At 38.9% G+C, this 15541-nt stretch overlaps 1 protein-coding gene across 5 annotated transcripts in view; it reads left to right on the top strand.

The window, feature by feature from the left end:
- VTI1A (vesicle transport through interaction with t-SNAREs 1A) overlaps positions 1–15541 on the top strand; it is a 361282-nt gene that overhangs the window by 232491 nt on the left and 113250 nt on the right. The window contains exon 8 of one of the 5 annotated variants that reach the window (XM_055345978.1): positions 14606–14701. The exons of the other annotated variants lie outside the window; for them this stretch is intronic. Coding sequence (XP_055201953.1) covers positions 14606–14645 — 40 coding nt within the window. The 3' untranslated portion in view covers positions 14646–14701. Of the gene's footprint in view, positions 1–14605; positions 14702–15541 lie in introns of those variants that run through there. 5 annotated transcript variants of the gene reach the window in all.

The following is a 15541-nucleotide window of genomic DNA, read 5'->3' on the forward strand; positions in this document are numbered from 1 at the left end:
CCAGAGGAAGTTCAAAAAGTGAATTCCAAGTACCATGGTTACTTTTTCCTGAGTGCCACCCTTGGAGACCTAAGCAATACTCTGACCCACAGGCGCTGTGTACCTGCAGAGTCTCGCAGGGATCACATGTGCTCTTCAGTTCCTGTCCTGCTGAGCAACTAGGCATTCCTGATTTACAAACTTAAAATAGCTTATCTATTTTAATGTCAACTCTCCCCTCCCACCTCCATCCCCCAGCCCTCACCCCATAGCTCAGTGTCAGACTTGCCTGATTTATTCTATGGCACCCACAACCCTTTTGCTGCTCAAGGGCAGGGACTGGAACTTACTAGGCTGTACCACCACTGTGCTTTGCTAGCTCCTGGGACAGAATGGACACTCAGGAAGTGTTTGCATGAAGGAAACGGTGGGGGAATGAATGAATAAATGAAGGAACTATCAAACAAAAGAATCAAGTGAGTTATGACTTGGGTTTACATATATCTTGCCAACTTAAACTCCCTGCATTTCCGTAAAGATCTGGAAGAGAACGCATTTAGGAGAAAACTCTCTGTCTGGAAGCATGCCTGTGGATGGCAGAGTTAGTCTCATTTTGGGGAGCTAAGTTTTTGCTTCTAATCTCCTATAAAGAAAGTTTGATGATTCCATTTCTTAAAAATAATCTTAATCTGAGTTGATCTCAGAAAGCAAATGTTGCAAAGTCAACGCTGAATAAAGTTACAAATCCATCTTCCACTCATTGAATTATCTTTAAATTATATGGGAAATGCAACACATGAGTTTTTTGAGGTCTGTCTTTCCATTAGTTTCCAAAAATGAAAACTTGCAATTTAAAGAAATATTTATCTTAAATGGTACCTACCTTGAACTTTCCCACATGGTATTTACTGCTGTCATTTCAGACTGAAGCATTTGCATTTAATTATATAAAGTATTTTAAAAGTTCACGATTTCTAATTTGGGGTTGATTCTGTAAGCTGTAGTCAGAAGCATAGTATGTAGAAGAAAGGGACATAAGAAGTGAGACCTATTATAAAAGGCGTCTAATTTTCCTAAGCCTTTAAAAAAATCTATATTTTTTAATGTTTAAGGTGGAAAAGATAAATGGATTTGGTGGCTTATTTGCATTGCTTTTGCTTTTTTCCCATAATTGCTGAGGTTGTTTTGTTCATAAAAAGGGAAGTGGTGCCAACCTCAAGAGGCAATTGCCCAGTCTCGATTTGGGACATTGTGAAAGTCTAGCTTACTTTAAACACACACTTGCAAATATGGTTCCAGTTTAGGATAGAGAGTTCCTCCCTGCACCATTTAGAAACTCTGGCAGGTTTATTCCAGTAAAGGCCCAGAGCTTGAGGCAGGGAGCAGAGACCCTGAAGATGCCTTGGGCCAGCACTTCCCTTCACCCGACAGCCCATGAGAGCAAAACGCCCAGTGGTTGTAAAACTGGGAAAACTTACTCCTTCAAGAGTCCTTTCCCTCCGCACGTGACCCACCCACTGAGGTTAATGATGGTCACTTCAAATAGAAAGCGGAAGAGGATAAAATTACTTTTCTGATCATTTCTGCTGCCTTTTGAAAAATTTGATTGAAAGGCCAAATTGTTAGGCAAGAATTACTTTGCGCCACGTTAGTCTACCTAACATTGTATGGCGTACTCTAGGGAAGAGTTTTTACAGAAAGAGCCCTTCATCCTTACTTGCCCCCAGTGTGTTCTGTTTATACAGAAAGAGCCCCTCACCCTTACTTGCCCCCAGTGTGTTCTGTTTATTGAGTAGTCCATATCTAGAGAAAAATGTAATTAAGCAAAATGATTATATGTATTCAGATGGGCACCTCTAGAGAAATTCAAAAGCATTATCTCAAGGCTATATCTGCAACAGGGCCATTTGTCTTGTTCCGTTTTCTACAAAGTAGGATGTGTTTGCATGCTTGTTTGGCTGTCGACAGGGAGCTTCCCATTAACTGGACTTGACTGACAATTCCAGTGGGTTCTGAGGATGCCAAAGCGTACCCATTTATAGTTTTTTCCATCGGCTCATGAGATTTATGGATGTTTTCTAATTTTGCAGAAGTTATTCCTGATTCTGACTTACATGCATTTGGAGACTAACCTCAGTGAAATAGCTTCTGCTATCAGGGTGGATTTAGTAGGGACAAAAAATAAAGGGTCTGCCTTCTACATTCGTTTTGCACCATTAAAACTGAAATGCTGGGATGCCTGGGTGGCTCAGCGGTTGGGCGCCTGCCTTTGGCTCAGGGCATGATCCTGGAGACCCGGGATCGAGTCCCACATCAGGCTCCCTGCATGGAGCCTGCTTCTCCCTCTGCCTGTGTCTCTGCCCACCCCTCTCTCTCTGCGACTCTCATGAATAAATAAATAAAATCTTTTTTATTTTTTTTAAATTTTTTATTTATTTATGATAGTCACAGAGAAAGAGAGAGAGAGAGAGAGAGAGAGAGACATAGGCAGAGGGAGAAGCAGGCTCCATGCAGCGGGAGCCTGACGTGGGATTCGATCCCGGGTCTCCAGGATCGCGCCCTGGGCCAAAGTCAGGCGCAAAACTGCTGCGCCACCCAGGGATCCCTAAAATCTTTTTTAAAATAAATAAATAAAAGTGAAAATGCCTTACTAATGCAGAAATGCGGGATTGCCATAATGAATTTGCCCATCGGCACATTTGTTTTGGTCGACAATTGAACGACTAAACACAAATTAAGAGAGCCTCTGCAAAGCCTTCCTCTAGTGTTTCCTTGGTGGGATCCTGTGTCCTTAGTTTTCTCTATTTGGGCTGCATCTCCCAGAAGAAAAAATAATAATCACCACTTTGTCAGTGTATACTCTGGAAGTTGTTGAAGCAAAGAGTCAGGTCACAACACCCAGAGACTACGCTTTTTCCCGCTGAGGAATTGTATTTTCTTGGGTACGTACAGAACTACATGAACAAATCATTAAGTGACAACAAGCGAACAGGCAGAGAGAAGTATTCAAAAATCCTATGACCTTTGCTGCAAGGGTAGCTGATAGAAGACACTAGCTTTAATTGTTTGTTTCTCTCTTGCCAATTTTTGTTTCAACAAAACATTCCGTGATCTTGAGGCAAAAGGTGATTGGGAAGGCAATATTTTGATTTTAATGGCTATATCGATTTTTCTTTATTCAAGAATGATCAAAAGTATTTTCCTAGGTGTAATCAAATAGCATTTACACACAAATCGTTCTAGTGAAGCAGAAAGAGCCATATTAATTTACTGCATAGGAAATGGAATTTAAGCACAAACTTGCAGATCTTTTGCTCTTCTTCTGTTTTGTTTTTTTTTTTAGTATGTTTAAAAAAGAATATTTGATTATATGTTCGCTCCCAACAGAGAAATGAGTGGGCTTAAATAGGTTTACTAGCTTATTTAGTTTATGGCTTTGTTTCATAATAAGAAATAAGATAGCTACTTGAAATTTTTTTTTATCTCTGTTGGTATATGTACATTTGTTTTCAGCTCTTTTTATTTACCCTACAGAAAGGCATCAATTAGCACATTCTGATTTTTATCTACTTTCGTTCTTTTTAAAGTAACATCCAGGACTGTGTATTCATACTTTAAAATAAGAAGATTCATTTGCTTTGGAATGGAAGCTTCCAGTTGCATTGTAGATTCATAAGTTAATATATTTAGCAAATAATGTCAGAGGAACCTTAAAGTTGGTCTCTATCACATTTTATTGCCAATAAGAACTGTCAGTATCTCTGTTCTCTAGAGCAGTCTTTTTTATATATTCAAAAATGAAAACAAAAAGCAGAACCTGGCTGTGGCAAGTTTCCCTAGATGAGACAGTCACCCCAAGTCAGTGAACCACGCGGCTTATCAAACTTTAAGATTAGAATGATACCCCACTGTCTCCTCCAAACACTGTGTATTTGTCTCCCCACACAGAGCGTGCTTTACCCCAGTGTCTGGCTGTGCTGCTGCCTTCCTGCATATGTAGCATTATCCCAGTTTTTGCTTACACTAGCAGAACACCACCACTGTGTTTATTGAAAACTATAGATGTAAATTCTTCGTGATGAAACCAAGACAGGAAGAAAGAATTCTAACTTCAATTTTTTTTCAGTTTAATAACTTATTGTGTTAAGTTAGGACAACACAGAACTATTGCTTAGCAACACTGGATTAGGCAGAAAATAATTTAAGCTCCCAAATGAGAAACATTTGTAATAGAATATGCTCTAACACTTGCTTTACCACATGGCTTAACACCCTTTGCTCACACATGGTTAAACACATGTTTGAGCTGATGTTTTAACACCCGTCTCACACATCTTTATGTTCTTTGTTCACATATGCTTAAACACATGCTTTGACACCCTTCGTGCACTCATTGTTGAACACAGGCGGAGTATTGTCTTGGGTCTCGTTCTCTAGCAGTTCATTGGTTGGTGGCTAGCCAAAGACTGGTACCTGGTAAAGTAACAGCTCTTTCTGCTAGATGACCTCCACTCTGGGTTTCCTCAGTCTGTCAGAGAAGAGAATCCTCACGGAGGTGACCACCGCCATGGTCATTTGTGTCTACCGTAACCCCTGAGTCATGGCTTTTCAGCAACGGGTGTATCATGTCGCAAAGTATTATTTTACACCCTGGCCAGTCCACTTATATATTCTCAACCCCCCGAGCTCCAAAGGTTTACTCACAGCCAGATGTAGAATTGAGGTGATTTCCCCCGCCCCCCCTTTAGCCTTACTTGGTAATTTCAGTAGAGTTGAAAATATACATACCAGAACGGGATATTTGTGTTGCAGAAGTCTAAACATAAGTGGAAAAACTCTGGCCATGAGTCTGATGGTTTGAATTCTCTCTCTTCTTTTTCCTTGTGGTATCTGCTATCACCCTAGACAAGGTGACTGTCGCCTCTTCACTCCAACCACCTAAACCTACCATTGGTAGATTCAGAAAAGGTTGGCTTGTTTCCTAAATTTCTCGGACTTGCTCTGTGACAGTAGTTTAGAGTGATGTTTCAGAGCCAGACTGCTCAGGTTGGAGTCAAGCTTAGGTTTCCTCATTTGTAAAATGGGAAGAATGGTGGAACAGACCTTACTGAATTGTTATAAAGATTAAGTGACACAACACTTATAAATCACTTATACAGTATCTACCACAGAGTAAGTGCTCAAGAATAGTAGATCTTAATTCAAGTCGAATAAAATAGTGACAATAGCCTATATTTAAACAGCATGCTACAGTATATATCTTTTAGCCACATATTTTAGATTCTTCTCAGAACACTATAAGGTAAAACATTCTCCCCAGTTCACAGGTAGGCAAACTAAGACATATACATCATCATACCTCTGCCAAAAATCTCATAGCTAGTAAGTAGCGAGGTTAGATGTTGAATGCTGATCTGCTGACAGCTAAGTCAGTGTTTTTCCTATCGTGTTACAAGGCTAAGTTCTGTATGATGTACAAATAAGTACCGGAAATAGCCCTTCCCATCAAAGAGCTTACAGAAGAGGAAATATACTGACAAATGAGAAATAGCTTCCATTTATTAAGAGAGAACTATAAGCCAGCCATATACAATGTACTCTATAATAAATCATCCTCTCCTGATCTTTACAACTGATTTGACAGGGGAAGAAACTGAGGCCTAAAAAAGCATAATTAACTCACCTGGAGTCAAAGAACTAATAAGTAGCAGAACTAGAATTTGAACACAAGCTGTTTCCAGATAAAATCCATACTTTTAACCATTACTCATACTGGCTCTCAACCAACAACAATAAATGAATCCATAGACAAACAACAGCTATTGTAGAAGTCAGCTTTGGTTGAAGTAAATTCCTCCCCTAATCATTCCTGATTATGCTGCTGTGTGATTATTTGGGTTGTTTTTTTTTTCATTTTTAACATTATTATACGGTGGATAAATATAGCAAGAAATAAAAGTTATGGCTATTGTTTGAGAGCATTTGTAAACTGAATCCACAGTTCTATACCAGCACCGTAATGACATTCAGGACTATAAAATGTGCTGCCCAGCTAAATTTTCATGGAAATTTTCTTTTATGTGTAACCTGTGCTCACAATTATACGAATATAAGAATCAATTAAATTCAGTGACTTTCAGGTCCCAAAGAGTGCTAAATGGATGCTAAATTAAATTATTTGAAAATAAATTCTACTTCATTGACTGTATCCTAAAGGTCGATATTAAGGAAACCATATAAACCCTTGAGTTTGGTGAGTCAGAAAGGCATTTTTCATTATTGTACATTAATGACTCAAGCTATCTTCATAGCTGGCTTTAAAGATAACTTAAAGGTGACTGGAATCCTTGAACTAACTTTCCATGTTAAATTGGTTTGGACCCAGATGCAGAGACTAACAATCAGACTATTTAAACACAGAACAAAATCAGCACGGAATAGCAACCCTTGGATGCCTGACTTGAAGATGAAGCAGGAATTAGTGATTACTTTGAATGGCTGGAAGATCCCAGAGGAAAATTTGGGGGACTCTTCATTCCATTTTGCCTCGAACACGGAATTCTTAGTACAAAAATACCTGGCAACATCAAAATACAGGTGCAGATTTGGAATATGTAAAGCCTCACTTTGGTTTCTTTGTATTTTAACTACATTTCACTATGTTGAGGTTCAGGATCAAATACTTGCATTTTAATGTAGCATTTGCCAGATTTCCAAACCGCTGAGCACAAAATCCTCAGGCTTCATTTCTGTGCTTGCCTGGAAATCTAGGTAGCATTGAGCCAAAAGTTAGAAGTTATGAAGTGAGATTATACTTGATTGGGAACAAAAAAAGTCCTATGTCCAGAAATGCAGATGTGCACAGCAGTCCTAGGGGAATGTTGGTATTTGATCTCCAAGTCTTAAAGGTTCATGTTCCCAAGGTTAAGAGATGCAGAGAGCCAACTTTTATTTGTAACTAATGCTGAAATTACTCTGGAGATTCAAGAAATATTACATTACAAATCACTCAGCTTTGGAAGTCCTAGAGCTAGTGAGTTACAAATATCACTGTGTGAGAGAAAGGGGCAATAAGTGAAGGACATCATTCATAAACTTAATTTATACTATTGCAGCGTGATCATGCGTATGCTGTATGAGGGTTTTCGTTCCACTGAGAAAAGGAAACGAGAGCATTAGAAGTCCATGAGTCAAGACCCCAACTAAAAGAACCAGGAAGTAAAGACCTCCTTGTCTAGGAGAATTGGGATGGGGGTAGGGATACAATAGTCAACTCGAGCTGCAGTCTCTTCCTTCTTTTTCTGATAGATCTAACTTCATGAGCTGGCGGCAAGTCCCATATTTATTGAGCAAGGCTCCCATTTTAGTGAGAGTTAAAACCTAGGTATTCACAAAATAATATCCTTCAACTAACAGGGTGCCTATGGCCATCTATGAAAAAGATACACATAGCAGACATTTCACCTCAAGGGGGGATCTTTAGTGGAACCAACTCTAATATTAAATCATGAATAGTTAGAGGCATTCGGGTGTCACACACCTACCTTATTTTTTTTTATAGACTTAATAAACCATATTCCTAAAACAGATGTATTAATTAATTGGACTTCCTTTTTGGCTAGACACTTTTTAAATTTTTATAATTTTTTTAAGTAAGCTCTACACTCAACGTAGGACTTGAACTCATGGCCCCGAAATCATGAATCACATGCCCTACTAACTGAACCAGCCAGACAGCCCTAGAACTTTATTTTAAACTAAACAGTGATCTGATGTTCTTTTTTTTTTTTTTTTAAGTAGATGGCTTTGTTTCCAACAACAAAGAGAAAAGTGATAAAACTGTGTCTTAATTAAAGGAGTAAGCTATTCTAGATAAAATTTACCTTTTATAACTTTCTCACCAATATCTGCCACTAATGTGTTTGTTTTCATTGTGAGGTTAATCTGTCCCTGCTATGAAATGTTTTCTTTAAGAATTAAATCTATTATATCATCAGACTTTGGGAGGGTTTTTAACGTGATCAGAGTGTGTGATCTTAAAAAGATTGCCAAAATTTGTAATATGGTGCATAATGTTTAATTAACGTACAATATATAATTGCAAATAGACTTGAAGTGGACACTATAAAAGTAAAATATAGGAAAATGAAATGAAACACATATCTTTTACATCACACTAATAAATTCAAATTCAGGTTGTGGCATTTGAACATTAGCTACTTCACTCATCCTCACTAATGATATTTTCAGATCTTAGATTTTAAGAGATGCACTGTGGAGTGTAGAAATAATCGTTATTTAGGTAGCTGAAAATAGCTTGCCAAAATTGATAATGGAAGTTATTCAAGATGTTCTGTCAAAATCCTTTCCAATTAGTGTTGAGGTCTTGAAGGGCCAGACTTAGCTTTTTATTAATATGTTCAGTTTATTAATGTATTTTTTGATATATGCATAGTGTGACTATCTACTACATCTCATGATATTGCATAATTATGGTGCCTTTAATTTGTTGTACCCCAGTCTGTTCTTCCATCTTATTTAAAATTCAGAATTACTTCATAGTTTCATAACTAATAACTCATTAGGAAGCCTTGCAGTGTACCTGAGGTTACCTCTAAGGCAATCCATATTTAACAATAAACTAGAGAAATATCTAACTGCTTGACTGTCATTGACCAGTTTAAATATTTAAAGTTATCATTTGACCCTTTGTCTAACCACTTATAGAAAATGAAATAAAGGTTGTGTACGAATCGAGGGAAGGAGAAGTCCTTTCAAATAGTCTTTCCTCAATGAAGAAGCTAGTTGTGCAGTAATCAAATACTTAGATAATATTTATATATATATGACCCCATGCTGACAATATATTTTTTTAAGGTAAAGGGCCCAGTTTTTCTTTCCTTTTTTTCTTATTTTTCAATAAGACATAGAAATTTAAGCACAACATTCTTTAGTGACCAAATTCAGGTTCGTTTTAACTATCATAACAATATTATATTCTTGTTTTCTCTATTATATCTTAAAAGATCGCTCTTGGCTCATTTCTGTCTTCCCCTTTAAATGACAGGAAGTCAAGACCGTTGCTTCTAATGCCTTGCTTTCTGTGCCCAGAGAAGTGAACATAGTTAACAATTACAGGTTCAACTCCTTTATCACTGAGGGGGGGGTCTCTTACATATATTATTTCAGCTTTATCTTACTGTCTAATAAGGAGCTGAATAATGTTACAGTTAGTCCAGCACAATGCTATGGCTATAGAGATGTGATTTAACCAGTATTTATTTAGTATCTACAAGATAAAAATAGGGGGCTTGGGTGGCTCAGTCAGTTAAGCATCCAACTCTTGATTTCAGCTCAGGTTATGATCTCAGTGTCGGTGGGATCAAGCCCTGCATCCGGCTCTGCTCTCAGCAGGAGTCTACTTGAGATTCTCGCTCTCCCTCTGCCCTTCTTGCCCACCATCTCTCGTCCCCCTTGCCAAATAAACAAATCTTTTTTTAAAAAATGAAAATAAAATAGTGTTACATTCAGTAGAGAGACAAACATGGGATGATGCTGAAGATGCCCCATGTGAGACTGTGCGATAATTGGGGTCTATTTTTAGATGCTGTATTAGTTAAGAGTCTTAGATTCAGGAGGATAGAATCATCTATCTAATTTAAACAGAAAGAGATTTGCTAAAGTAGCTTATAAACTCTTTGGGAAAACCAGTGAAGCTTTTTGAATGCTACACAGCAACAGCAGAAGAGTCAACCCAACCGTCCAAGAGAACTCACCGCAGTGATCTTCCACCACATGGCATCTTCAATGCAAGAATTAGACTCTGTAGTCTCTGCCAAAACTGTCCCACAAAAAACGAAATGCAGTCCCCTCCCCTGTGTGCATGAATGTGCATGCACATGAACACATGCACACACACACACACACACACACACACACACACTGTCTCACCACAGGTACCTGTCTCCTCCCATGCAACTGCCTCATATTGCTCACATCTACTTTCCAAATTTTGCACCATCTGCCTCATAAAACCAGAACCACATCTGGAGCCTGGTTGCAAGAGAATCTCAAAAATATAGTTCTCAACTTTCTAGCCTTTGCAGTCAAAGAGAGCTGCTAAAAGGGATCCACGTCTCTATAGAATGAGCCAATGTGCAGCTACCACACACCTCATCCCCCAAGGGATGCTGTGAAGTAGTGATTCCCAAATTGTGTTTCAAGGAACCCTAAAATTTGGCCCACCCATCTAAAGGTTGCCAAGGAAGAAGAAGAGACCAAGCAGGCAGGGCTTCATCTGGAACAGCTCCACGTTAATCTGGTTATCTTTGAGTAAGTCTGTAGTTTGTTTGCAAAAAGTTCTCTCATTTTTTGTGTTTGTTTCTTTAAAGCTTCAAACTGCTGCTAACCTGCATCTATGCCTCTATCCTCTACCTACTACCTTCCATGTTAGACAGGTTATAACAAGTATAGCCCAGTATTTCTTTCCAGAGCAAATTAGTTAGTTAGGGAAAGTGTGCTAACAGGCCCATTCATATTAGGGTTTTTAATGTGAAGTCACCACCTCGTGAGAATATTCCTTTGAGTTGTTTCAAAGCTTTTCCAACATCTTCTCAGAAAACCTCAGCGGTGGAGGGCTACCCAGTCATTATAGCCATAGGGATGAAGGGACTGGACACATTTAATTACTCTTCAGCTACTTTATTTCATTTAACTTCAAAAATAAAATTAGCAGTAGCAGAAGACAGTGGTTACATGAGGTTAAATTAATCAATGTGTGCTAATTAAATAACTGGTGTGCCTATGCCATCAGTGCCTGTTTCAGATGGCGGAGAGCTCTTAGTAAGTCTCCACTACTTCGGTCTCTGTACTTTCAGTGTTTTGCCCTGCAGACTAAATTGAAAGGAAACAATCTCTAAATTAAGAAGACAGATAAAGCTATTACCTCCATATGTATCAGTCACCAGGAAAAGATTTTGGTTGGAATCTTTACCGCTGCAGTTCCTCTAGAATATCTGCCAGCACCCCATGTATGGCAGCGTGTGAACCACAACTGATCCATGTGCTGAGGAAACCTGGGCTTTAGTTGCCAATCCACTGCTGCGCCATCTTTCATGTGCTTCATGCATCTGTATCCCAGAAACAGACCAGCAGCCCAACGTTGCTCTAAATACTAGAAATTTTCTTCACGTCCACAAGGCCATTTGTCAGATTGCTCCCACATGCTTAAAATAGGCTTCAGACTATTTCAGTTTTGTATAGTTTCCTTATACCTAAAAAAAAGGTGAGTTAGCTGAACTGTTCATAATTTTTAAATTCTTAAAAATGTAATTGCATATTTTTTGTTGACTATCTTGAAACTTCAGAAAGGTGTAGAGAATAAAATAAAATTCTCTATAACCTCATCATCAATTGAACCATTGTTAACACTTTCATACGTGTTTCTTCCTGCCTTTTTTTTTCTAGGCATATTTTACATAGAGACAATTAAATATTTCATTGACATTTGCAGGTTTAGAAACCTGCCTGTGACTTACTGTGGATAAAAAATTTAAAGTCATTGCCCTAAGTTGGCAGATGATGTATTTTAACATAAAGAATATAGAATCTGCCAGAATTATTTTTTTGAGTTTCACTTATAAACTGTAAAAGTCTCTTGGTTCATGAAATTGCCTTGTAGTGCTTTTTTCTACCTTCAGCTATAAAGCATCAAACCAAAATTAGCAAGCTACAATCCTTGTAGCACTTTATTAAGTCTAAGTCTGTAGTCCACTTTTTCACCCCTGTTCCTGGTGAAGTTTATTTAGGTAAACGATTGATAACATTCTTCACGCCAAAGAAAGTTCTTTCTTTTCTGTTAGACACTATCTTGATAACATTCAAAAAGTTAAACATGAAGAATCATGGTTTCTCTCTCCTATAAATGGACTCACCCCGCCACTGTATTAGCCAGATTTATGAAATATATAATCTCACATGCAAAACAGAGTAAGACTGTAGTGTATGCAGGGTATGTGTATTAGTATGGGTTTGTTGAAATGCACAAGAACCCAGAAACATTTGTATTTTGAAAAAGACTGGGCTTCCACCATGCACAGTTGCAGAGTTCTCATAGTTTATACATGGGCATATTTAGATAAGTGGAGTAACAAGGCTGTGTAAACAAGTTACATTGATTATGAGAGCAGGTGTAAGTTTGGGAATATTTGTGTTCTTCAAGTATGGCCCCATGTATCCCTTACATAGGGGACTGTTTTCCTAGAAGTGGTAAAAGTGGAAACACTCATCTGTAATGTTTGATGCCATGCTAGCTACATCTTCCAGAAGATCCTTTGTTTGCGCTGTTCTTCTTATTAGAGATATTTCAAAAGGGAGGTGTTCTGCATACTAATAGAAGCATTACACAGTACTTCCAACAAAGGGAGTCACTGAATATTCCAAATAATAATAAAAATTTCTGATGACGTGACATTTTTCAAATATTTCCACCTTCAGTGATCTAGTCTCTGATGGCCGAATATGCCAGTAAGTGCTACTCATCACACCTCTACAGAAATCATGCTGTACACATATCTATTTTGTAGGCTTTTCCACTTAGTCATTTCCCCTTAACATTAATCATTTTCCTAAAACGATGTTTCTTACAGTTCCCTTCATCGGAATGCAGAGAGCAATTGTCCATGTATGGATGGAAACCCATAGCTAGCAAGTTTGTTCTGTCTCCATGGTCGCCAGTGGCTTTCTAGACCACCAGCTTGCTGGCCCTCAGATTTCTGTAGTAAATTTTCTTAGGGATTAGCCTGGGACGGTGAGGTGATGAGAGGGACCTCTGTTCATCCTCCTCTTCTGTCATTTCCATTGTGTTCCTGACTGGACCACCTTCTCTCCACATTTTCTCCCTTACCCCACTCACCTTCCTCCTTTTAAATTCCTGATTATTCTGTCTTCGTCCCCTTTAATTACCAATTCTTCCCAATAATGAGTTCCTTTTGGAGGGCCTCCTCTTCTGTCAGCATCTGCTTGTTTTGCTGACAGATACCTCAGTACAAAAAGTTGGAGCCTGACATTTTTGTGGATAAAGAGTTTATGAATGAAGACTTCTGCCCTAGTTTCCAGTGCCCCTAACAGTGTCTGTCTTCAGACAGAACTGTGCCCTTGGTGCCTTGGACAGACTCTGTTTTCCATCTATGTTCTTCCCAGCTACACTGCCCTCTCCTCACCTGCATTCCAGCCAGACTGAACTCCCCCTGCCAATCCCCAGACATGTCTCATGCCAATCCTCCTGCCTAGGCATTTACCCTCCATCTCCCTCATCAAAACCCTACCCATATTTCAGAGTCATGTCTCCATTCTCTGTCCTCCAAGAGAGACCACATGCTCTGGATCCCTCCAACAAGATGGGCTCCATGGTGCTTTGATTGTACTGCTCCTGTTGGTGTATCTAGCATGCCTGTATCTTCTTGATGTCAGTACCTGTCTCATCTACCCTACTACATTGTAAGCTCCTTGAGAGCAAGGAACATGTCTCTCATATTTGACTCTTGAGAGCATTGGACACAGTTCCCTGCACCTTGAAGGTTCCTTGTTAACCATTGGCCCATGAGAATTTTTAAACTTCTGATTTGAAGCCATTGACTCTCCCCCAGTTAATGTCCTTACATTTTATTTATTTAGTGATACTGCAGAGTAAGTTTAAAAGTTGTGATGGCTTATATGAAAGAACAAAAATGGCCTGTCTTGGTTATATCTTCAAGTAATGCCCAAAGAGAAGTCAGTACCATGTTGAAATTTACTCTGAGCTCATGCCATTGCCTGCTGATTTTTTTCCAGACTAGTCACATAACTTACCAGAAGACTCTTGAGCCATATGCCTTTGCTCTGATTTCCACAGTCTTCCTCAGCTTTGTTAGTCAGTCTACCTTGTTGTTCTTTTGTGTGTATGAGCATGGGGACCTTGGCTTTTGGAATAATATTACATTGCAAATCAAATTCTGCCTCAAAAGAATTTTTCTTCCACAATTTTCTGCATTTCTGAACAGGTTACAAAATGTCACAATTCAGTAGGGCCAATTATTAGGTTTTCATTTAATGGGCAGTTTTAATGTTCTCAGAGAATCTGAATAGTAATAGCATTTTAAACTCCTGCATTCCATTTAAGGACTCACAACCAGTTCTCTCTTTGAGCACACCTAGTTATATTTTTGGGTATCATTTAAATTCAGGCTCTAAATCTGTAGGAAAAATCAATGAGTTAATGAATAGCCTCATTTTTAAAACTTTTCAAATATTTTATCCTAATTATAAGGCATATCTAGTGACATTAATTTGACGAAATCCCAAATCATCAGATTGTGCAGAATAGCCCTTACGATGGAGTCATTTGGAGTATTTTCAGGTTAACAAATGTACTGTTTCTTAGGGCCAGACCATGGCTTTGCTTACTCTGAGAAAAACTTTCTACGGTTAAGGTCAGTGTAGGCCAGACTTCATGCATTGTTTTCATAGTTATGTTTGTTCACCATTTAGCCTATTAGATGAAAAGCATTGCTGCTACTAATAAAATCACCCCTGACATTTGCACAGCAAACTCTTATTGGCTAATCACTCCCATGTGCCCTGTCCGCAGGCGTGGGGAGCTTCACGGTTGCTCTCGGGTCATACAGTGAGTAAGCGGAACCAGAGCTGGCCAAGCCCAAGCCCAGTGACCTTCCAGACACCACGGGTGTGTGTTCGTGTAAACCACTTGAATTCTGGGGAGGACAGGATGGAAAATAAGCCAACAAAGTGATGACTGTTGAGTCGCCAGCAGCCCATACATAGACTGTCCTCTGGAACAACAGAAGATGAGTTTCCCAAACACACTGAAGCTACAGCTTGAGAGAAACCCACAGAGCAGGCACCATCTCAGCCCGCCCCAGAATCCATTTGCCTCCGTGAGGTTCTCTGTTTTAATCTTTGTCTCTCTTTATCCTAATCAATTCTGTATCCATTCTTTAGCTGAAGGTAGCTAGTACTTAGTCTCAGGGAGGTAGAAAACACTTACAAGCATTGCTTGCTCAAGCCTCATGGCCATTCAAGGAGAAATCTGAAGCCCCTCACTACTCCTTCAATATTTGGACAAGGGACCAAATTCGTCCTCCAACCTGGATCCCCTGGCTCTGCTTTTCTGCTCATGCCTCATAAGCTGCTATACCTACTTCAGGTACATCATGCCTGAGTGTCTTCACTCACCCTCCCTCACCAGGCAGAAAGTTGTAGGTGTCACATTATATTGGTCTGGCCACTCGGTAACTAGAAGTTTATTCTTGCATTTCTCCTCTCACTGGACCAGTATAGAAGCAAAGTGGAGGCCTTTCATGTATTCTTGGCAAAAGCTCATGACTGTGGAATACAAAAATTAAAGTCTTCCTGGGAATGCTTACCTTCTTAAAGAGATTTCTCTGCTGGACACACAGTAGGACTTAATAATTACCTGTCAACTAAATGATATAATCCTGCTATGTTATATAAAACATTGTATCACAAACACATAGACATGTATCAATGACATAAATCCAATTAA

The sequence above is a fragment of the Nyctereutes procyonoides genome, unplaced genomic scaffold, assembly GCF_905146905.1.
Source record: "Nyctereutes procyonoides isolate TBG_1078 unplaced genomic scaffold, NYPRO_anot_genome, whole genome shotgun sequence".
Classification (NCBI taxonomy): Eukaryota; Metazoa; Chordata; class Mammalia; order Carnivora; family Canidae; genus Nyctereutes; species Nyctereutes procyonoides.